We start from the raw sequence: 25,027 nt of genomic DNA, 5'->3' as shown, positions 1-25,027 counted from the left end.
ACACAATGTTTTTAATAAATTTATTATCTCAAAAATACCTCTGAATGGGTTGTTTTCTTGATTGGAAAAAGTACATTGCTGTGTGTTTTCTATCAGCTATCAGAGTGACCCAAGTCTGCAGAAACCTCTTTTGGTTTGGAACTGCTCTAAATGATTCTCTGAGAAGGGACTACTTGTTGATGTGCAGATGTGTAGTCTATCTGTAAATGAGTACATTTTTACACATAGGCTGAAGAGATACACAATAAGCCATCCTTACAACATATATCTTTAATTAAATTGATATTGGTGAGTTAAAAAACATCAAGTGAGAAGATGACAGCTAGGGAAATAAAGTATTCTATGACTATTTATAATAAAATGTTTAAAATAAAAAAGAGTAAGAAACATCAATTGGCTTTGTAATTGATGAGAGAAGACTAACCGAGTACTGTCTTCCCAGTTCTTGTACAAGCAGAGACCACAGGAGAATAATTCTTACATAAGAAGCACAGGAAAAGAATTGTCTTTTTTTTGGTATGTTTTTGCTTCTCAAAATTATTTGGGAGAACCTTTGCCCAGTCAGGGATGAGCAAAAACAAGATGTAAGAAATATTAAAACAGGGGGCATCTAGTGTTAAGAGTGTCTTTGAGAATATAGCAAAAGTGAATTGCTCCATTGGATATTATAAATTTGGTATGTAACAGGAACATTTAAAATTCTGATTAAAGTGACTAGAAATGACCTAATTTTTAAAAAAGTCAGATACGAACTTAGAGGATAAAACTCAAAATAAATTTACTCTCAGTAGTAACCTGATGCAAGAATACAAATTCTCTCACTTTGATAAACATGGATATAAAATCTTGCTGTCTGTATTCTAGGTTTTCCTAAGTTTTCTGTAAAGAGTGAGTCATGTCAGTTCACATCTAAATGACTGAACATTTTGCGCTAAAAGGCTGTTTACACAATATACACATTCTTTACTTACAGAGCAAAATAAGCTTAACACTTTTATATTAAAAACCTGGGATACAGTAGGATTAGTAGCACCATGAAAAATAATTCTTCCCCCAAACTGCAGTCTTTTATTTCACTCAGTGTGATTCTTCTCTTAATTGAATTTTTAACGTGCCATTTTAGTTACTGGGCAAAATATATAATCTTCATCTTATAATCCTTGGAGAAAGTCATTCTGGACCCAAAGAGTAAATTCATTTCCTTATTTCTTTCATAGAAAAATAATAGACACCTTGCTCTGGCACATTGCTGAGGTACATCGGAATCTTCATGATTACTAGTCAGCATGTTCTCTTGGTCATATATAGTAGCACCATTGGTGGCAGCAGTGGTGAAGTTGGGGAGAGTGAGACATTGCATCCTGGGAATTTTATATATATATATGCATATATATCACATTTAAAAACACACAAGGAATTCTTCAAAATGTTATGTCCTCTTCATGCACACTTGACATCGGCTAATACGTGTCCTCAAGTCTCCTGCTTTCAGCGTTTCCGACTGAGGTTTGCTGGGAAATAAGAAATAAGACTATCAGATTAGCCTTTTATGAGATTTCAATTCTATTATTGGTTCAAATTCATACCCAAACATTCTCTTTGTGTTTAAGTAGCTCTCCTGATGACTTCATGGTTAACTTTTGAGCAATGGGATCTAATGCGATGAATGGAATGGCCTAAGAGCCATTAGGGGTCATAGGTATTTTTGTGACTCTTCTCCTCACGACTATTATTTTTGACTATTTGTCTCTCCCTCTCTTTTTTTATACATTTTTCTGATAGGCCTAGATTGAGGAGGATATGGGCAACTGATGACAAATAAATGATAATACATGATACACAAGAAATACAAAAAGATAATACATAAAAAATATGAATTAATGATAACTCAAAAGAAGCAACATATAAAAATAAATTCAAACTAACAAAAAATTCAACAGATTGAAGTATCCTGAGGTACACATATCATATGTGGCCTTATTCATTCAAACACTTGGATGAGAGCCTTAAAATCATTCTGCAAAAGGAGACTACTGGACTAGGGGAGAGAATATAGTTTACGGCTTCAATTCCTGGGGCCGACTTTGGTCTAGTTGAGCAGCTGCTCACTTGTTATTAAGCAGATCATATAACCTTTCCTTGCTCTGTCTATTTTGCTATTGAAAGATTACTACCAAACAATCTCAAATCACACGTATCTAATATTAGCCGTCTGTTTTTCTGACCTGAGTCTAGTATATGAGGAGAACAAGCAAGAATAAAGGACACAGTCCACTAAGTTACTAACATTTGTTGGATATAAACCGTCCGTGAACAGCCTCTCTTCCTGAGCATCTGTGAAGGAAGCTTAGGACCTAAACTAAAGTCATAAGCACCTTACCTGAACATGTCTGACATATCTACAGTCGCCAGCCAAAAGCTGTAGGAGTTGGCATAGTAGTTGCAGGTACCTCGCCCATGACATTCGATAAAAGGAGCTGAACGAAACTCCTCCAAGCAGGAACCAGGGGAGGCCAGGGCTTGACCCGAGCCCTCTGCTCCTGCACTTGTATGCTAGAAAAGACAAGGAAAAATGTGCCACAATACCCATGGGCTATAATACCCATGGGCCATAATAACTTAGTGAATACCCAAAGCTGTGTGCTGAAGTTGGTCAAAAATTCAAATCCAGTGAAGGAAGAGGGCCAGAGGTAAGAGAATAGTATCCACACCAAGGGTACTCAACCAAAGCAACAGGCAGATTATGAAAATATGTTCCAGAAAATGTGTGAGGGGGAACACAGTGCTCGGATAGAAACTATTTAAGGCTCAAGCTTCTTACTACACAAAATGACAGGGATTCCTCATACTGGGAAGAAACGTAGATATGATGGACAGTCAGCTATGACGACAAAGACAAGGAAGAATGTTTCGTACCATCATGAAGGAATAACCAATCCAGAGAGAATCCCATCCCTGAGGACAACGGGGAATCTGGATGGTCTGACTGTGAACTGCAATGACCACAGCTGGAGCTTCACATACTGCACATCTGGTAAGGGAAAGGGAGAAGGAATACAATCTACAGAGTGAGTAGGTGGGAAATAGCAGTCCCTCTTCTTTGGTAGCCTTCCTGGTATAGAAGCCCATTAAGGTGTCTTTAATGCTCAGGAAAGGAGGAGAAAAATGAACTTTGAGAATTGCTTTTTGCATAAATCTTGTCTCTCAATATACATAATAAAGTTACAAACAAAAACTGTACGCTTTTTTTCAAGAAACTACAGAATCACTGCTATAGCATTTTCATTTTCCATTCTGCTCCAAATTTGTATTCATACTTGCTGTAGTCAATGCCATAATTGCTGTAAGAGTTTGGCATAGTGTATTGTACATACTACTTGCTGTGAAAATGCCCAATTGGAGGGTAGACATTTAGTAATGCTGAAACTGTGGTAAGAACAATGTCTGGTAAACTGGAAAAGACAAGAAAGACACTTTCTCAATCCCCACCCATTATTTTTGGTCCAAAGTATATTTATTAACCATTTGGCTATATCTGGAGAAGTACAAAATATCCAGAATGCTGGGCAGGTACCCAGGTACTTGGGGATGTGGCTTAAATCTATAAAATCAAATAAAACAGCAACACAGTAAATACAGCTGAGTCTACCAAATCTTTAATAAGAGCATGAGGGGACCTTTTTGAAATATGACTGAACCAATTTGGCAAAGTTTATCTACAAAATAGGGTATACCTTTAGGGAACCTTTTACTCCCAAGAGTTAGGAGTGAGAAAAATCACAAAAACCTAATTCCCAAAGGATTTGGGCAAATGTATTAAAAAGGGCACCATGAATTTGCTACAAAGAGAGGCTAAACTAGATTTAAACTTTATACGCCATGTGAAAGAAACTAGACTTTCCAATGATTCATCTTTTATGGTTACTGGACGCCTAGATCAATTGGGTCATAATCAGAAGGAAAATGGCAATATCTAATATGCCTAGGAGATTGAGTTAAACGAGGGTTGTAATGTGGAAAAATTCTATGAATCTATTAATGGTACCACCCTCCTCTTACCCATACACCAAACCTCAGCTATCATTTCCTTCTTCCCATAGCTAATCAACTGCCAAATCCTATCTATTCTATTAACGTGATACATGTTCCCCACTGAGAGTTCCAATCCACTCCTACCAGGAATATAGCAATATCTTCAATTTAACTGGTCTCTCCACCTCAAGACTATTCCCTCTATAATCCATGTTACGCATTGATAGCTCTGTAATCTTCCCTGAAATGTAGCTCAAAAACTTTTCGGGGCTCCCCAATATATAGCAAATAAATTCCAAAATAAAATCTTATACTGAAAACCTTCTACCATTTGGGTCCAAGTTAACTTTCCAGTCTCTTCTCCCTATGTAACCTTTACAAACTATATTCTAGACACATCAATCTACTACCCATGTTCTCTGTGTAGTGTGCCCTTCCCCCTTATAACTGCCAACCTCTCAAGTCCTTCCCATCTTTCAAAGACTACCCAGTTCAAAACACATTTCTTCCACATAGTCATCCCAAATTTCTCCAGTTAGAATTAAACATCCCTTTTCCTATGCTTTCATAACATTTTTATTAGGTCTATTGTAGCACTTAGCCCAAGCCTGATATATATTAGATTAATCTACATACATTTGCCTAATAACTAGACTGAGTTCTTTGTACATTACACTGTGTCTATCATGGGGCATGGTCAAAAGCAGATCCCCAATAAATGTGGATCATACTAAATACTGAATTGAATATTATAAAGGCACCTCTGTTCTACCTAACCTGGGAGGAATATGCTCAGATTATTAGCTTTGGACTCATTTCTGACTAGCTAAACTAACTGGGGATTGGTAAAAGTCAAAGCTATACCAATGTCTCACCGACTAATGAATGGCTGAATGCTCTGGCCCTTCAGGGGCTCCATGCTCATTGGCATGGGTTCTGGGGTAGAGAGCCAGTAAGAATAATCATTTCTTGAAGCAAAGTTGCAAACATTATTGATGTTGCAGAACATAAAAGGCATGGTACTGAAGCGACGAAGGCAGCTGCCAGCCGTCCCTAGGAAGAATTGAGGAGAAAAAGATGAAGAACTTCATCATGATGATACTTTAACTTCTTCTAAAACACCAGCAAACAACCTCTCAAAGAGAAACTTGCCCATGTTTCTTAGATAATAAATATACTTTTTCAATTATAAGATGCACATTAACTCATATTTTAACATTTCTAAAGTCAGGATATATCTTATAATTTATGTAGACATTTACTGTGGTAGCTCATTATATATTCCCCAACACTGTTTTTAAACTGGTGATGCATCTTATAAACAACGGTGTCTTATGGAGAATATTGGGCAGTTTATTGTGGACAAGTCAAGGGCACATACTGAGTCCTTATAATAGCATATCAGTATTTCCTCTCCAGGCTGCCCTCTCTTCTTCCAAGACATCCCCAGTATTTATCTTGTGTGGGTATGCAATCTCTTTAAGCCTAGGCACAATTGTAGAGCTGACCAATATGGACAGGTCTGGAGATGAATAACAAAAAGGAAAAAAGATAAATGAGAGAGAGAGGAAGGATGGAGGGAATAAAAAGAAAAGGAACTAGAGCCTTTGAATTTCTGAGCTGGTAGGGGCAATAGAGGTTATCTCTACCAGTGATTAGGCCTTTCTTTTCTCATCTACTCACAAAAGGATGATGAAAAGCGATGTACCCCTCTCACACATTTTTAAGTTAGTATCCAAAATATTTCATCAGAAGTTTAAATTGATACTATGGCAGTTATTAAGTTATTGGTTATTGTCTCTTGGCTCCCAACCCACCCGTCTATACTCTACTTTGTAATACTGGAGCCTGGGACTGTGCAAGCCACATTTCAACATCACCAGCACTCATTTCTAGTATTTTGTGAATACCTATATTTAAAAACAAATTTTCATATTACTATTTTAAAGGAATCCAATGTAACAATTTGAAGTCTAACAATAAACATTTTTAAAAGCACATAAACTCGTCTTTAACAATTCGAAATCAAACAATGCTCTTTTTGCATTTGGAAATTACATCTCCATTCTACTCCTCTCACACAGTTTTATCCTAATATGTTTTTTATTTTTGAAAGTCTTTCACTGATTATCCTATCATATTTCTCCAGAACAAAAATTTAAAGTAACTATTAAAAACTTTCTGTGACCGTAAGGCTTTGCATATTAAATATTTTATTTTGAATTATCATGATTATTATTAATTCACAACTGATCAAAAACATAGATATTACAAATTTTGATAATTACTAACCATGAAAAGTAAACTTCTATCGGAAATGCATTTCTTTTTTTTAAGTAATTTTATTGGGATTATAATGGTTTATAACATTATGTAATTTGGGGTGTACATTATTGTTTATCAATTCCTGAATACACTTCATCGTGCTAACTCCTAGTAGTCTAATCTAATTTTTATCCATCACCGTACATATGTGCCCCTTTGTCTCTTTCACTTACCTCCCAACCCCCTTCCTCTCTAGTAACCACTAATCTGTTCTCTTTATCCATGTATTTGTTATCTTCCACATATGAGTGAAATCATGTAGTATTTGTCTTTGTCTGGCTTATTTCGTCTTTTTTATGACTGAGTAGTATTCCATTGTATATATATACACCACAACTTCTTTATCAATTCACCTGTAGAAGAGGACTTGGGTTGTTTCCGCATCCTGGCTATTGTGAATTGTGCTGCAATGAACATAGGGGTGCATAAATCTCTTTGGATCATTGATTTCAAGTTCTTCGGGTAAATACCCAGTAGTAGGATAGCTGGATTGTATGATATTTCTATTTTTAATTTTTTGAGAAATCTCCATACTGTTCTCCATAGTGACTGCACCAGTTTGCATTCCCACCAGCAGTGTATGAGCGTTCTCTTTTCTCCACATCCTCTCCAACATTTGTTGTTTTTTGTCTTGGTAATTCTAGCCACTCTGGTGTAAGGTGATATCTCATTGTAGTTTTGATTTGCATTTCCCTAATAATTAGTGATGTTGAGCATCTTTTCATGTGTCTGTTGACCAACTGTATATCTTCCTTGGAAAAATGTCTGTTCCTGTCTTCTGCCCATTTTTTGATCGGGTTGTTTGTTTTTTTGTTGTTGAGTTGTGTGAGTTCTTTATATATTTTGGAGATCAATCCCTTGTCTGATAAATGATTTGCAAATATTTTCTCCCAGTTGGTGGGTTATCTTTCTGTTTTGTTGATGGTTTCCTTTGCTTTGCAGAAGCTTTTTAGTCTGATGTAGACCCATTTGTTAACGTTTTCTTTTGTTTCCCTTGCCTGAGTAGACATGGTATTCGAAAAGATGTTGCAAAGACCAATGTCAAAGAGCATACTGTCTATATTTTATTCTGGGAGTTTTATGGTTTCAGGTCTTACATTCAAATCTTTAATCCATTTTGAGTTAATTTTTGTGTATAGTACAAGATAATGGTCTACTTTCATTCTTTTGCATGTGACTGTCCAGTTTTCCCAACACCATTTATTGAAGAGACTTTCCTTTCTCCATTGTATGTTCTTGGCTCCTTTGTCAAAGATTAACTGTCCATAGATGTGTGGTTTTATTTCTGGGCTTTCAATTCAGATCCATTGATCTGTTTGCCTGCTTTTGTGCCAGTACCATGCTATGTTGATTACTATAGCTTTGTAGTATATTTTTAAGTCAGGGACTGTGATGCCTCCAGCTTTGTTCTTTGTCCTCAGGATTGCTTTGGCTGTTCGGGGTCTTTTGTTGTTCTATATAAATTTTTGGATTCTTTATTCTATTTCTGTGAAGGATGTCATTGGAATTCTGATTGTGACTGCACTGAATCTGTAGATTGCTTTCAGTAGTATGGATATTTTAACTATGTTTATTCTTCTGACCCATGAACATGGAATATCTTTCCATTTCTTTATGTCTTCTTCAATTTCTTTCAATAACGTCTTTCAGTTTCAGTGTACATGTCTAATAGTTTTCAGTGTACAGGTTTTTCATCTCTTTGGTTAAGTTTATTCCTAGGTGTTTTATTCTTTTTGTTGTGATTGTAAGTGGGATTGTAGTCTTGATTTCTCTTCTGCTAGTTCATTGTTAGCGCACAGGAATGCAACTAATTCTTTTAAAGTGATTTTGTACTCTCAAACTTTGCTGCAGTTGTCGATTATTTCAAATAGTTTTCCGGTGGACTCGTTACAATTTTCTATATATAGCATCATGTCATCTTTAAATAGCAGAAGTTTCTCTTCTTCCTTTCCAATTTGGATACCTTTTATTTCTTTTTCTTGCCTAGTTGCTCTGGTCAACACCTCCAGTACTATGTTGAATAAGAGTGGTGAGAAGGGGCATCCTGTCTCATTCCTGTTCTCAGGGGAATGGCTTTCAGTTTTTCACCATTAAGGATCATGTTGGCTGGGGGTTTTTCATATATGGCCTTTATTATGTTGAGGTACTTTCCTTCTATACCTATTTTATTGAGAGTTTTTATCACAAATGGATGTTGGATCTTGTCAAATGCTTTCTCTGCATTGATTGAGATGATCATGTGATTCTTATTCCTCAGTTAGTTAATGTGGTGTATCACATTGATTGATTTGTGGAGGCTGGACCATTCCCACATCCCTGGAATAAATCCCACTTGATTGTGGTGCACGATACTTTTAATGTATTGCTGTATTCGGTTTGCCAATATTTTGTTGAGGATTTTTGCATCTATGTTCATCAGTGATATTGGTCTGTAGTTTTCCTTCTTTGTGATGTCCTTGCCTGGTTTTGGTATCACGGCAATGTTGGCCTCATAGTTTGTGTTAGGAAGTATTCCATCTTATTCAATTTTTCGGAATAGTTTGAGAAGGATAGATACTAAATCTTTGAATGTTTGGTAGAATTCTCCAGAGAAGCCATCTGGTCCTGGACTTTTGTTTTTTGGGAGATTTGTGATTATTGTTTCAATCTCTGTACTTGTGATTGGTCTGTTCAGATTCTCTATTTTTTCTTGGTTCAGTTTTAGGAGGTTGTATGAGTCTAGGAATTCATCCATTCCTTCTAAGGTATCGAATTTGTGGGCATATAGTTTTTCATAGTATTCTCTTATAATCCTTTGTATCTCTGCAGTATCTGATGTAATTTTTCCTCTTTCATTTCTAGTTTTATTTATTTGAGACTTCTCTCTTTTTTTCCTTGTGAGTCTGGCTAAGAGCTTGTCAATTTTGTTTATCTTCTCAAAGAAACAGCTCTTGGTTTCATTAATCCTTTTTACTGTTTCTTTATTCTCTATTTCATTTATTTCTGCTCTGATTTTTATTATTTCCCTCTTGGTGATTTTAGGCTTGCTTTGTTCTTCTTTTTCTAGCTCTGTTAGGTGCATTTTAAGATTACTTATTTAAGATTTTTCTTGCTTGTTGAGGTGGGCCTGTATTACTATGAATTTCCCTCTTATGACTGCTTTTGCTGTATCCCATAAGAGTTGGTATGTTGTATTTTTATCTTCGTTTATCTCCAGGTATTTTTTTATTTCCCCTTTGATTTCTTCAATGATCCAACGGTTGTTCAATGGCATGTTGCTTAGTCTCCTCATATTTCTGACTTTCCCTGTTTTTTTCTTGTGGTCGACTTCTAGCTTCACAGCACTGTGGTCAGAAAAGATGATTGGGATGACTTCAATCTTCTTAAATTTATTGAGGGTTGCCTTGTTCCCCAACATATGGTCTATCTTTGAGAATGATACATGTGGACTTGAGAAGAATGTACATTCTGCTATTTTCAGATGGAATGTTCTATATATATATTAAATCCATCTGATCAAGTATTTCATTTAAATCTACTATTTCCTTGTTGACTTTTTGTCTGGATGATCTGTCTACTGATGTGAGTAGGGTGTTGAGGTCCCCTACTATTATTGTGTTGCTGTTAATTTCTCCCTTTAGGTCTGTTAATAATTGCTTTATGTGCTTTGGTGCCCTTGTGTCAGGTGCATATATACTAATAAGTGTTATGTCCTCTTGGTGGAATGTCCCTTTTATCATTATATACTGCCCCTCTTTGTCTCTCATTGTTTTGTTTTTTAACTTGAAGTCTGCTCTATCTGATAAAAGTATGGCAATACCTGCTTTCTTTTGTTGGCCATTAACTTGGAGTGCTGTATTCTATCCCTTCACTCTAAGCTTATGTTTGTCTTTGGAGCTGAGATGCGTTTCTTGGAGGCTGTCTATTGTAGGGTCTTGTTTTTTAATCCATCCAGTTACTCTGTGTCTTCTGATTGGAGAATGCAGACCATTTACATTTAGAGTGATTATTGATAGTCGAGGGCTTAATACTGCCATCTTATCTCTTGTTTTCTGGTTGTTCTATGTTTCCATTGTTTCTCTTCCTTTGTATTTCTGACTGCTATTTCATTTTGGTGGCTTTCTGAGGGAGATTTCTCAGTTTTCTCTCTTTTTGTGACTTGTGGCTCTGCTCTGATCTTTTGTTTAGCGGTTACCGTGGGGGTTGTATGAAAAATATTGGAGATGAGATAGACCAGGAAATGCATTTCTTAATGAGATGAATTAGAAGTGAACTATAGAGCCTCAGTTAATGGAGACTTTAACAAAACCATTATTTTGAATTGTCCCTTTGAATTTGTCCCCTAGAGGTTTTCATACTTCAAAGCAATGTACCATTGTATGATCCTTTTATAGTGGGAGATGGGTGATAGTGACTGGGGATGTGGGAAAGGGGTTTATCCAAAGCATATGGACAGGCAGTTCAACTTTAGGAGAAAGTATATATGAAACTTGAGGATTTGAAAATTGATTCCTTTAAAATTATGCCTGAGTATCTCTTGGAAATTACTCATGTAGCCAAAGGAGTATGCTTATCTCAGATTGAAGATGACTGATAAAAGCCCAATAATGCATAAACCTGGTGGATCATCAAAAGCACTTGGAATTTTTAGAGAATCACCTAGGAATCTTTTCAAAAGTCCTCCATGTTGAAAATAATTGATTTAGTCTAATTTAGACTTTTTTTCAGAGAAAAAAACTGGCTCAGAGAGAGGTAACTGCTGACTCAAGGTCATGTGAGCATGAATGACAAATTGGCATAACTGAAAAATGAATGGATTTAGAATTGGCAGGTGTTGGGTTCAATTCTTATCTCCACCACTTTGTGAGTGTGTGGCTTTAAATAAGCCACTTAACCTCTTAGCCGGTTTTTGTGTGTGCGTATAAAATGGAAAAAACAATACCTGTCCTATATCTTTCTTGATCATAGTTGTGAAAATCATATTGGATAATGGATATGAAAGTGCTTTTTAATTATAAAGTAATTTAAAAATAAAACTAACATTATTGCCTAATTATGGACAGAGCTGGAAATATCCCTGGTCTCAGAAAGAACAAAAAGGAACAGGTACATAAAAGGGAGGCCCATAATGATGAGAACAGGGGTATTTGGTTGCACGTGTGCTGTAGGCTGCCCACAATGATGCAAAATTCTGTGTTATAGTCTCCAAATTTTTGAAGAGATAGCAGTCTCATGAACTCTCAATGTCTCTCATTTTCTAAAATTATAAGGCTTTAATAGACTAATGGTTCTTAGTATGTTTTGTTTTTCTCCCAGACAAAACAGTTTTAGTATTCAATCTGTTTCTTCCACCCTCTTTTTCTATACACCATAATATTTTCGCTAATCCAATACAGACTATGTATTTATTTGATCAAGTGATTGTTTCTTTAACATCAAAGCTATAGCTGTCTCTATTTTTTGTTTATTCATCAAGATATCTCCAATTTTATCCTTGTGTGAACCCTACCAGAGACTCTGTAATTCAAGATCATTTGGGGATCTTGGGCCCTATCATGGTCTTCCTATGTCTGAAACTTAAAGTGTATCCAAGTCATGACCATCTTATAGCTTCTAAGTCTGAAGGCATACTATGACAGCCCTTGTTTGACTAAATACATACATTTTGAAAAGTTATAGTGACATACTAGATAGCAGATCCTATTTTCTCTCTGCATTGCATTTTTAAATTTTATGGTACTTAAAAACTTCTAATTGTTTCTATTGACTTGCTGGGTTAGGCATTTGAAGTTTACAAGCTTGATTTTGGGTATAAGTTAGACTATGACAGTGAAGAGAGAATGGACTAAAAGGAGAGGAATTTTATGGGAGAAAGACTAGAGAAAATTATCTAAAAGATTAGAGTATTTTCACAATGAAGATTTCTCAAATGTAAAATTAGAAAAAGAAGATGTTACATAAAGAAGGCAAAAGAAAGAAGGAAAAGTAGCAGAGGAAAGATGAAAAGGAGAAGAAAAAAAGAAAAGTAGAAGAAGAAGAAGAAAGTGTTGGGCAAACTCTTACGTTATTTCATTTCATAAAATGACCTGTGACTATTGGCTTCCATGTAAGCGGCTATAACTACTCTGGTGGGCCAGAACTGCCTGGCAGGTACGGCCAAATGCCCTGGGAACAGTGAGCAGAGCAGATTTCTGGAGATCTCTGTTGCTGCAGAACTGTTTTCACAGAATGGCCGAGCTGAAGAGACCTCAGGACACCTCTTACCATACAGACCCTAGAAGCTGGGAGCCTAGACTATCTTCTTAAATGTCTTTATGGAGGCAAAAGAGATAGTGATCCCTAAAATAGGTAGCCCCAGTGATCCCTAAAATAGGTCAAACAATGGGGCCTCAAAATCCAAAGTCAACATTCCAGAAAAAGAAACCTTGGGGATTGGGAGAGATCTTGAGAGTCATCCAGTCCAGCCTTAGCTCATCAATCAAACTACCCACCCCAGTATAAAGAAGATGAATGGGAACACATTAAATGAAGTGGATTTTATATGGAAATATGGTGCTTTATATAGCTTTAAACTACTCTGATAGTTTATAAACCTAAGGCACTTATTTTGGGAACTATAAACTAGCATAATTAAGCAATGACCTTACCTTCTTTGATGTAAAAACCAAGATTCTCTTCAGAATTTATCTTTCAACTTGATGAAGACCAGTGTCAGAGAAGAGGAAACTACCTCCCATGAGTTATAAACACTGCCCACTCAAGCAGCTGCTATACTGTAGAGAGCCCAGGGAATCTGTTTCCTTAATAACTAAGCTAACAAAAGTAAATGTGGCCCTTTCCAAGACATCTTGCTTTAGGCCAAGAATTGTACCTCACACTAGCTAATTAATGCTTTCAGGTGAAAGTTAAATATTATTTATTTAAAACTCATGGTGAATATATTCAGCTGTCCTTGACATGGTCTCCAATTTAGAAGCCCCAAAATAAAAAAAGAGATGCACTTAAGCCAAGGCTACTCTAAAACCCAACAGGATTTTCAAAACAAAAATAAAATGCGTAGTAAGAAATAAGATGCCAATTATCTCACCCAAGTCTTGACCGTGAGCTCTTTTATTTCCTTGTACATACAGGAGAGAAAAGCCTTCATATATCTGGACAGTACCCTGCGGGCATTGTGGTGCATCTGTTGTCTGGCTGTGACGTGTGATGAGGAATCCATGGGCAATAGAGGAGGTTCCAGGAGGACCTGGGGGGCCTTGCAATCCATCTGGCCCAGGGGGACCATCCAAACCGCGAGTACCTATTTCCATGGAATCATCAGTATACAAGATTAAGTAAGCTCTGATCCACTATTATGGATGCTGACAAAACATTAGACCTCTTTTAATTTGTTAATTTAGTCAATATTTATAGAGTGTCTATAAAGGCATTGTCAGATATCACAGGTTTGGAGATAAATAAAATACAGTCCCTGCCATCAAAGAGATTTAAATACATTTTTTTTCTTCTGGAATTGGTTGACGACATTAGGCACTAAATAAATTCTGTGTGAAAGGAACATTAGACGGGAAGGAGTGATGCTTATTTGAAGAGTCTGTATGTCATGTAGTCTTTTCCTATACTCAAAGAGTTCAAGCCCCATGAAAAAATTTCAGTCTCCTGTTCTGTTCATCAATGAGAAAGGAAGGGTGTGAATGCCATCAGTCTGCCAGCTTCAGTGCTGAAAAACACTTCCTTTGAATCTTTCTAGGAAATTATTCTCAGGCATACCTTTTTGTTTAGAGAATAGACAGGGCACTCTAAAGAAGCCTTTTCAAAATGTCTGTTTTCAATCTACCACTGGTTCCCTTTCTCTATTTAGCCTCTTAATTTGAGCTCACTTTAAAATTATCTTTATATGCAGGCCTTTGGACATTGTGCGTAGAAATTTTCATTTTGGGGAAACTTCACAGCAATGTCCATACATAATGAAGATGACACTAACTTGTTTCTTCCCTAGAAATACAGGAGATGACACTAAGTTGTTTGTTTTCCTCATTAATGAAATGGCAGGATGTTGATTCTAGGAAGGCCACAGGTATCACCACTTTGCCTTGTTGCCACTGATATTTTTTGCCAATATAAACTCTTTATGTTTTATACTATCTGGAGTTGCTAATGCATATTAAAAATCTATTGAGTTTATGATCAACTACACTAAGATATCACCTTACACCCATTAGAATGACAAAAATATCTAAAACTAATAGCAACAAATGTTGGAGAGATTGCGGAGAAAAAGGAACCCTCATACACTGCTGGTGGGAATGCAAACTGGTGCAGCCACTATGGAAAACAGTATGGAGATTCCTCAAAAAACTAAAAATAGAACTACCATACGATCCAGCCATCCCACTACTAGGTATTTATCCAAAGAGCCTGAAGTCAGCAATCCCAAAAGTCCTGTGCACCACAATGTTTATTGCAGCACTGTTTACAATAGCCAAGACGTGGAAGCAACCTAAGTGCCCATCAACAGACGAATGGATAAAGATGTGGTACATATATACAATGGAATACTACTCAGCTGCAAAACAGAACAAAATCATTCCATTTGCAATAACGTGGATGGACCTTGAGAGAATTATGTTAAGTGAAATAAGCCAGCAAGAGAAAGATAATCTGTGTATGACTCCACTCATATGAGGAATTTAAAACTATGGACCAAGAACAGTTTAGTGGCTACCAGGGGAAAGGTGGGGTGGGGGGTGGGCACAAAGGGTGAAGTGGTGCACCTACAACATGACTGACAAACATTAATGTACAATTGAAATTTCACAAGATTGTAACCTATCAATAACTCAATAAAAAAAAACTGGCAAAAAAATCTATTGAGTTTATGATCTTTTATTTCTATTTTAGGAATCTTACTTTAGTATTTTTTTTATTGTAAGTTGACTCGAATTCTTTTTGGAAGTAGGTTGAGCACAGATTTAAAATCTAGCAGATACCAATTCAGTGTTATCGGGAGCACCTATTAATGAGTGACCTCAAAAATCTGCATACCAATATTTTTTCTCAATACAAGATGACACTATGACTCTCAAAGCTCTATGGGGATCACTTAACTTCACAATTACATTTACTGAATTTTATGGGGGAAATTACACTCTATCGTGATATTTTCAAATGTGGAAATATTCACAATGGTTTCAAGATGCTCATAGAATTTAAATCAACATACTGAAAATCATCAGAACAAGTGAGTAGCTGGAAAATCTTCATTTTGAGGAAGAGCTGGGTTTTCCAGTGCTCTAAACACACAAATAAAAACAACTTTTCTATGCTTCTCTTATACTAACAAATCTCCTCGTATGTGCTACCCTATTTTTGCCCAGCAACAGACTCATCAGCTAGCTGCACTCTCTCAAGAGGGGGCTCTCACAGCTCTAATTGGAGGCCGTACATCCAGTGGTCTCCCCGACTTACAGACTAGTATCAGCAGCAGTGTTTTACTTGTCTCACCTGGCTGGCCTGGCAGACCTGGGTCTCCTTTGCGCCCTCCTGCACCATCAAAGCCAGGGAGTCCATTGCGTCCAGGCTCTCCTGGAGGGCCAATTGGACCTACAGGAAAAAGAAATAGGATTTCTGAATGTGAATAGAATAATTTCGCATCCAGAGAAATCTAGGAGACTTAAGGTCCTTGAATGTCACTGAATTCATAATCTGGTTTTGTGTTTAATCCAGATAAAATGAGCTCAAGCCCAGGACAAAACAAGGAGACAAGGATTTAGCTTTAGTTTTAAACAATCCTTTTGACCTCTTCCATATTATGGAAGTTGTGTTCTCTTCGCCTTCAGAACAAGACAGAGTTGCAAGGCCCAACTTTTGTTATCTATCCCACCATATGTAAGGCTGTTACTGCCTGGTACACTTTATTTATGGAAAGACTGCCACTCAAAGAAAAAAAAAAGACTTTAGAAGAAAAAGACTGAAGTTAGTTTCTAGCTTTCCTTTATAATCAAAATTGACTGCAAGAATAGAGTCAAATGGCCAACCAGATAGGATTCAGTTTAAAAATCATGTGGCCTCACAGTGGGGAACTGATGGCCCACCAAATCATCCTTCTATCCTTCTGGTGGTTGAGATAGAGAAAGCACTAGATCTTAAATGCATATTAATTTCATTACAAGTTTTTTTTTAACATTAATCTAATTGTTCAAATTAGAATAGCTAGAGGAGCTAGAAGAAATAGGACTGGGCCTAAAAGAAATTGGGGCATGAGAAATTAACATTTTCAAGAAAAAAGTAAATGGGACTTGCGGTTGTCTGGTATTCTACTGGTTGCTGAGATTCCTATTTTCTGAGACCAACTCTGACAAGTGAAAGGAGACCTAGGGAAGTGTTCTCAAATAGATAAGGATTAAAAAGATCTGCAAAGGTACCTGGTAAGCCTTGAGGTCCTGGTAGTCCTGGTAGACCTTTTAATCCAGGCTGGCCTGGGACCCCTGGTGGACCAGCATCTCCTTTGATTATAATACTCTGTCCTGAAGGACCAGGTAATCCAGGAGGACCTAAGAGGTAAACACACACAAATTTGAAGGTAGGGAAGAGAAAGGTCAGAAGGAATGGATGCAAAAGTGACCTAAGGTCAGCATAAGAACTGGTGTAAAAAACAAGTTATATGCATTAGAATGTTGCCATGTCCAACAGAAATCTGTTTGGGAAAACTATCATTATCTCACCCAGAAGACAAAAAATAAATAATTTTCTTAGAGTCAATGAAAAAATTAGGCATATTGTCCCTATTTTCATGCATTGAAGGATGACTCGGTTCCTAGAAAGTCTAATCCATATCCGTGAACGCTTGTGTCAGGGGAAGATGATTCTACTTCCTGACAAGACCATTCTAATTCCAACCTCATTTGCAGTTCTTGTTTGTTGTACTTGTCAAAGGACCCACTGAACTAGTAGGGGAATTTAGCACACACTCTATTTCACAGTTTACAGGAAACCTCTATAAGTCTCTCAGCGAAAAGAAATGTTTTCACATAAAAAATATATAAACATACCTATGTGACTTGCTCTTGTGATCTGTTTAACTGAATATGAGAAAGTTAGTATAAAAGCCAATAAAAATCTCAATGAAGCATTCTTGAGGGTCTTGCATCTATCTTCAACTTAAAAGGTTTGCTCGTGATAGTACATTGACATAGAGAACTTGAGAGATTAGTAAATAGGGAAAGAGTCCTGCCTATTTTCCCTTAGTTGCTGGGGACTGAAACCCTGAAAGTTTGGTTAAAAGGCAGAATGCAAACTTTCAAATTCTTCAATATGTTTAAGTATCAGGTATAACTAGCTCCAGGAATAAGTCTTACCTGGGGGGCCAATAAGTCCTGGATCCCCCTCAGGGCCAGTTAAACCAGGTATTCCACTGGGTCCTTTCATGCCTGCAAAGAAGATACATACAATTGCACAGCAAAGCAGCAGGGCCACAGCCTTTACCCAGCCAAATCAGAAAATGGGTGTCTTGACCCAAAGGAATTTAATGTAAAGGGAGAACCTCAAAATATCTCTTCAAATACCTGGAAATCCTGGAACACCAGGGAGACCAGGATCTCCTTTCATTCCATTGAGACCTGGCCGGCCAGGATTACCCTGAGTAAATAAAATCATTAATTTTAGAAAAAAATTGGGGGGAATAAGAAAGTGAGGGCATAGGTGGTATTGCATAATGGTTTACAGCACTGGCTCTAGAGTCAAGCTTCCAGTTTCCAAATCCCAATTTTGCTTCTTTTTAGCTTGTGTGACCTTGAGTTGATTATTTAACCTCTTTGATTCATAGTTTTCTCACCTCTAACATAGAGAAAATAACAGTATCTACTTCATGGGATTGTTGTGAGGATTAAATGAGATAGTTCACATTAAGAACTTAGAAAACTGATTGGCATGTGTGTACTTAATAAATGGTAGCTATTACTTTATTATCATTAACCAAGGCACTTGATTTTAGTGGAGCCCCAAGCTGATAAGTGTTTGGATTAGAATCACATGCAGAAACAATAAAGTCTGAAAAACTTAGCAAAAAATATAGTAGGGCCTGTTAATTAATTGGGTTTGAAGGAAAAGAAAACTATGGGAAAAAGAGGAGTTGAAAATACCTCTAGGACGGACCTAAACGAAGAATAAGTGTGGGACAATGAATCTCCTATTAGTAGGAATAAAATAGGAGCAAGCCTGGAACATCTTATTATGCCAAAATGTAAGAAAGTGCTAAAAGTGGGGGGCAGTCAATGTCAGAAAGACATAGGATCCAGCTTGAAGAAGTTCCCAAATCTAGGACAATTTGAGCACCAAAATAAGTAATGATAGTTTAAGAAATTGCAAATTGTTGAAAAAAATGGGAATTTATGGGTCCATATTGATAATAAATAGACAATAAATGGAAGAGCAAAGAGGCTCTTCCTTACAGTAGGTCCAACTAGTACATGTGGAGGTAGTGTTAAAGTTGGAAAATCATCATTTGCCACCATCCTAGTATTGATTGGTTGAGGCAAAAGTCATAAGTAGATGTTAAATCTAAGGGGAAATTTTGATGAGGAGCAGTATATTTTCATGATGTTAATGTACCTTCTCATAGTTTCTCTTATTAGTTACAAGGGGAAAAATAGTAACCATACAGTAGAGAAACCAGATAACAGCTTGATGAGGCAATCAAAACTAAGATCACCAATGAGGAGCAGATGAACATTGTGGGCCTCCATATCTGAGAAGGACACAATGTCACTCATGCAGTATTCCAGCTGGGGACGCATAACTTAAATCTAATTATAAAGAAACAGCAGACAAAAGAAGGGACATTCTATTTTTTTAAAAATGGGAAGGGGCTACATTTCTTCAAAAATGTCACAGTCATGAAAGAAAGAAATAGGATTTAGAAACTGTTTCAGATTAAGGGAGAATAAAGAGATATGGCAGTTAAACGCAATGCGTGATTTGGTCTGGATCCTATATTGGAGGGGGAAAATGCTGTAAAGGACATTACCAGGTCAATTGACACAAGCAAAATGTATAAGGTAGAAATAAAAGTATTATGTTGATATTCAATATCCTAAAGTTGATAACTGTACTGTAGCTCTATAAAAGAATGTCTTGAATATTAGAAAATCTTATGCACATGCACTGAAGTATGTAGGGGTAAAGCGGCACGATAGATGCAACTTATTCTCAAATGTTTTAGAAAAAAACACACAATTATATATACACACACACATAACAGACATACAGAGAGCAAATGGGGAGAAACGTTAATAATTGGTCCATCTGGGTAAATGATACATGTGAGGGTTTTTTTGCAATTTTTCTATAAATTTAACATTATTTCCAAATAAAATAGAAAATGTGCAAATGTAAGAACTAACTTGTACAAAATAAATGAATAGAACTTGAGAATACTAGATTTATAAAATATTGTTATCAGGCAGTAGTCTTGAATCAGGCATAGTGGCATGCGAACTGGAAGTACAATGGGAAATGAATAAGGTAGAGAGTGAGCAGAGAATGAACAAAGAGAGGACTAAAATTTTAAGTCTAGGTGTCTAGAGGAACAGTGATGACGTGGGAAAAAAAGTTAGTTGTTGGAAAGCTTTAAGGGCCGCTTCTTCAGATTGTTTTTTTCCTCCTATAAAGCAGCCCTCAGAATTAAAAGACTGAGTTTAATCTGCGTTGGCTATCAAATCTAACAACAACCCTTCTGAATGAATGGAGGAAGCTTTCAGGATCCATAAAGAAGTATGTGACTTTCTGTGTCACTCAAACCAAGGTGGAAAGCACATGAATATAGATGTGGGGATATACTATTATTCTTTTTTTTAATAGGTGAAGGCAGAAACCTAAAGTGTCTGCCTGTTTTCCTCACAGACACAAAGTAGAATTGTGCAGTGGAGCTTAATTTGACCTTAAATTTAATTTCAAAGTCTAAAATACCGCCACTCACCATAATTACTTCCCTATGGGTGGACTCATCCACACGCAATGCTCTGATATATATGTTTACATTTATAACTTTGCTTTCACTGAAATGAATATCTTTCAATCCAAATACTATACACACCAAAGACTCCAGGTAAAGTATCTTTGTTTTTTTTGGGTGAGGAAGATTCGCCCCGAGCTAACATCTGTGCCAATCTTCCTCTCCTTTGCCCGTGGATCACCGCTACAGCACGGCCACAGCAGGGTGGCATACGTCCGTCCCCAGGAACCGAACCTGGGCTGCCAAAGTGGAGCATGCCGAACTCAACCACCAGGCCACTGGGGCAGCCGCAGGTAAAGTATCTTTTGAGGAACTTGATAACTATAAGACAACAAAGGTCCTTTCATTGGAAGAATATAGGAAAGTTGCCTTTTTCTTTCTTTGTGATTCACCAATGAACTATGCACAGAGCCTTGACCAGTAAATGCTAATTAAAATAATGCAGCTTAGAATTCTCATTTTAAATGCAAAACACCCACACCCCTTTCTCATCAAATATCTACTCCCATTTCCTACCTGGGGTCCTGGTGGTCCTTGATCTCCTTTCAAACCAGGCAAACCAGGTTGCCCAGGTTGGCCTGGGTTTCCTCTCTCTCCTTTAACACCTCCATTTCCAGGGAGACCACGGGGACCTTCTGGACCTGGTAGACCTTGATAATGCACAACAAATGACCACATTTTAGTATAGAATAAGAGCAGCATAAAAGTCAGGCTTTTAAAATATCAGTCATCTAAATCCTATTAGTTTGCATAATATAATCCTGACTACACTAAAATATATAGACCTATGCTGATTCTCTTTCTAATGTAAGCTGGGCTGGGTTCTTTTTGTTATTAACACTGGTTTGCAGACCCTTTTAGTTTGCATTTTATTATATATTAAATCCAATAAGCTCCTATCTAAAGAAAGGACTCAGGACCTTATAATAAAGATTGCTTCTGTAATCCCTAACTGTTTGATTTAACTGTAACAAAACACACCACAAGGCTCGCCTCTCAAATTGGAGCCTGCATCAGAATCCCCAGGAGAGCTTGTTAAAGCAGATTCCTGGGCTTACCCCTAGAGTTTTGAATTCAGGAATTCTGGGGAGGGGCCCAAGAATTTGCATTTTAACAAGTGCCCTGTAGATAAACAAGCGCCCTGTAGCTAAAGCTGCTGGTTCCAGACCACACTTTAAGAATCACTGCTGTAGGGCAATCAGGGATTCAAGTAATTTGTCTCATTGTGATTAAACTCAAATTGCATTATTTGTAAATAGTTATTTTTACTCAGCTTCTATTATTATGCAATTAAGATAGCTACTTAAGCAAACTAACTGTTTCATTTCATTTTAGTGGCATGCTTAAGACATGGGAATATTTTAAAGTGTCAGAAATTTATTGATTCAATATAGTACTTTAGACTTTATTTAAAAATGTTTTCATATTCTTTACATTTTAAATATTTTTGAAGAAAAATAAAGAATTCTGTATATATCTTGTGAATAAATAAATAATTTAAAATGAGATTTTGCTAAGGTCTTTTCCTTATACTATGTTTTTAACTCTTCTTTCTAAACAAAGATACCAGATGCATTAAGCAACCAAAAAGAGCTCATCAATGGCCACACTTTTTGTCACTAGATAGGAAATGGCTGTTACTGTTGCAGAGTGTTAAGCAGTGGCTGAGGCTGAGACTAAGTAGTGCTGCCTTAAGAAAACAATTATGAAGCCCTAAATAATGAACAGCCAATAATTAGCACTTATACCTTCTCTCCTCTGTAACATTAGGTTTTCATTGGTTTTGACAAAAAAGGAAGATATGTAGCGATTATTTTTGAAGGAAATATCACAGACCTATGGATTTAGAATACTGAGCTCATGTTAATGTATGGACAAAAGGTCCTCTTATTGATTTGAAATAAAATTTGGACTTTTTAAATTCTTTTAAGACCCAGAATCAACAGCTACATACTAACAAGGAAACAGGGCATACAGATTAAGAATCTGAGCTCTGGAGTTAGAATGTTGGGTTGGAATCCTAGCTCCATTACTCATTAGCTGTTTGACCTTAGCAAGTTTATTAATCTCCTTGGCCTCAATTTCCTCTTCTTTAAAATGGAAATAAGAATAGTGCCTACTTTATCAGATTGTTCCAAGGATTATATAAGACAATATGTATAAATTACTTGACACAGTGCCTGGCACATAGTAAGAATTATGTAAGAGTGTTTTAAAAATGATTATTATCAGTATTATTATCTTCATTATTGGCAAAACTGAAGGTAAGAATATATCTTTAAAATATGAGCCAGTTTTTAATCTTTCACCTATTTCTATGTGATTTCATAATATAACACTACTCTCTTTGGCACATGAGAAAAGGAAGCAGGTCCACAAAAGTACAACAATCCTTTTATCTTTAAACAGTTTAGATCATATAGTCACCCTAGCTCGGCAACGAGACAGACACACTCAGAAATTCCTTTCTCAATCATAAAGAAAGGGTTGGGGTACTTTAAACTTAAACAAAGAAACAAAAACAACTGCTGAGTTCAAACCCCCTAGACAGGGTTTTCTAAGAAAAATTGTTAGTTTCATCTATAATGTATAATTTGGACTAGAAACCAGGTAGCAAGTCAGCTTACTGAGAGAAAAGTAAATTATCTGTGAATTACCCTAACAATGACAAGGTAAGATTAACATAAGAAAAAAAGTGGAATCTATTATGACCCTCTTTTCTAGTCTGAAAATCAATCAGAACATTGTCATCATTTGAAAAAAACTAGGCATGTTATGGGCATTGCTCTTTTTGCAATTAAGAGGAAATATTGGGAAATTTATATTTTATTAATTCAGATCTGCTGTTCTAGGGTCCTTCAAATTTAAATTGACGAGTTTGCCAATGACATAAGGGACATATAAGTTTTATTTTTAATAGTACTCAAGAGTTACCTTCTTTCATTACTGAAAACAGTCATGAAAACACAGATCAGAGCAGTCTCACGTGACAAAAATTCAAAAAAATAAAATCAATATATAGAGGTTACAAATGGGCCAGATGCCTGCCTAAACATCTTAATGCAGTCTTAAAGAAAAAAATAAGTGTATTTCCATTTAAAATTCAACATGTCTTTATGTATTGATTACCCATTATAAATAATTGAAACCACAAAGAACTAATGTCATTTCAAACTTGATCATAAATAAGTCACATTACCTTCACCAAAACGTTAAATACCAGAGCAGGTAGTATTTGAGGATAACAGCACTCTTCAATGCCTTCTGAATTATAGCAAAACAAGTGCATTTCTCTTATGATACATACAAAGCATTAAAAAAAAAATGAATTGACCAGTGAAGAGTCTAACCTTGAAAACCTGGGAAGATCAGAGTTCACCAAAGCCCAAAGATCGATGTTAGCAGTATCAGACATCACACAGTACAAAATAAGATTATGAGTTAGAAGTGGTTCACAGTATAGCACAAGTTAAACAATAACCCTTTTTGCCAGCATTTCTTATACCTATAGCGTAATCAGTATGCAAACAGAACCATACAGGAGTATAGAGAGCCAAACATTTTCAAATAGAGCTTATTCTAGGAAATAAGCTGCTAGTTTTCACTAATCCAAAAAATGGAAAACTCTACTGAAGACATCATGTTAACACTGCTACTGTGACTTTCCAAAAGTTAGCATCTCAAAACATTAAAGTTGACAAGATAGTACCACTTCACTGATAGCCTTCCGTTCCTTTCAAAAAGGGATAATTTTGGATAAATGTTTTATCTTGGTCTCTGACATCCTTTTAGTAAAAACATGAAGTGCAAATTTCTTGTTATGTTCAGACTGCTCCAAGGAGATAGAGTTAACTTTAAAGACCTCGTTAGACAAAAATACAAAGATCATAGGTGACCAAATAGAGAAACTAAAATATGAGTCTACAACGGTCATTACCAACTGTACTTCTGTTTGTCTTCTTCGAAAATCATTCCATGACGCCACATTCTGATTTTTTTCATAATTCATCAAGAGGCTTTCTTCTGCGTATTATTACTTGTAATAAATTACTCAAAGAGAAGAATGTCAATATATATTTGTTCATCATTGAACTTGAAAATAAAGAGTTGAATTTGCCAAAGATGTGAAGACCATCAGTGAAGGGGTGCTTTAAAATATTTGGCATGCAATAGTCCGCCCCAAAACACAGAAAATATAACATTTACTTTATTATTATTCAATTTACATATTAAATCACGCTATTAACTATTAAAAGAAAGATCATTAAATAAAAAGATAAGCTTACAAACAGGACAACTCTTGGTTAACATTAATTGACTATAAACATAATCTTCTTTTCTTACAAGTCTTGCTATGATTTATAAACACAGGCTAGCAGAGAGAATAAATTGTGCTCGAGCACTGAATTCTAGGAAGTAGAAAACCTAGGATCTATCCTTGGCTCTACTACTTACATCTATGGAATTCTGGGCAATTCAATCTCTTTGAGCTTGTTTTTTCACCCACATAATGGGAACAATGTTGTCTGCCCTAATCTCGCTTGTAGAATTGTTTTAAAGATTTAATTTTTAAAATGTTGACCTGATATCTGCCACGTGCAAGTTGCTACAGGGAACACAAAGATTAGCTAGACCCAAACTTTGCTCTCAAGGAGATTACAATAAAAGTACATTATATGA

At 36.3% G+C, this 25,027-nt stretch overlaps 1 protein-coding gene across 1 annotated transcript in view; it reads right to left on the bottom strand.

Annotated features, from left to right (window-relative positions):
* Window positions 1–255: 255 nt before the first annotated feature.
* COL4A5 (collagen type IV alpha 5 chain) overlaps window positions 256–25,027 on the bottom strand; it is a 225,583-nt gene continuing 200,811 nt past the window's right edge. Inside the window, exons 42-51 of the mRNA XM_001490419.6 lie at window positions 20,864–20,997; window positions 17,901–17,973; window positions 17,694–17,765; window positions 16,761–16,889; window positions 15,841–15,939; window positions 13,424–13,636; window positions 4,908–5,085; window positions 2,917–3,031; window positions 2,381–2,553; window positions 256–1,511 (exon numbers count right to left, since the gene is read on the bottom strand). Coding sequence (XP_001490469.1) covers window positions 1,430–1,511; window positions 2,381–2,553; window positions 2,917–3,031; window positions 4,908–5,085; window positions 13,424–13,636; window positions 15,841–15,939; window positions 16,761–16,889; window positions 17,694–17,765; window positions 17,901–17,973; window positions 20,864–20,997 — 1,268 coding nt within the window. The 3' untranslated portion in view covers window positions 256–1,429. The remainder of the gene's footprint in view (window positions 1,512–2,380; window positions 2,554–2,916; window positions 3,032–4,907; window positions 5,086–13,423; window positions 13,637–15,840; window positions 15,940–16,760; window positions 16,890–17,693; window positions 17,766–17,900; window positions 17,974–20,863; window positions 20,998–25,027) is intronic.

This window comes from Equus caballus, chromosome X, assembly GCF_041296265.1.
Source record: "Equus caballus isolate H_3958 breed thoroughbred chromosome X, TB-T2T, whole genome shotgun sequence".
NCBI classification, from domain to species: domain Eukaryota; kingdom Metazoa; phylum Chordata; class Mammalia; order Perissodactyla; family Equidae; genus Equus; species Equus caballus.
Note: the sequence above shows the minus strand (reverse complement) of the source record. Positions and strands in the feature narration are given on the sequence as shown.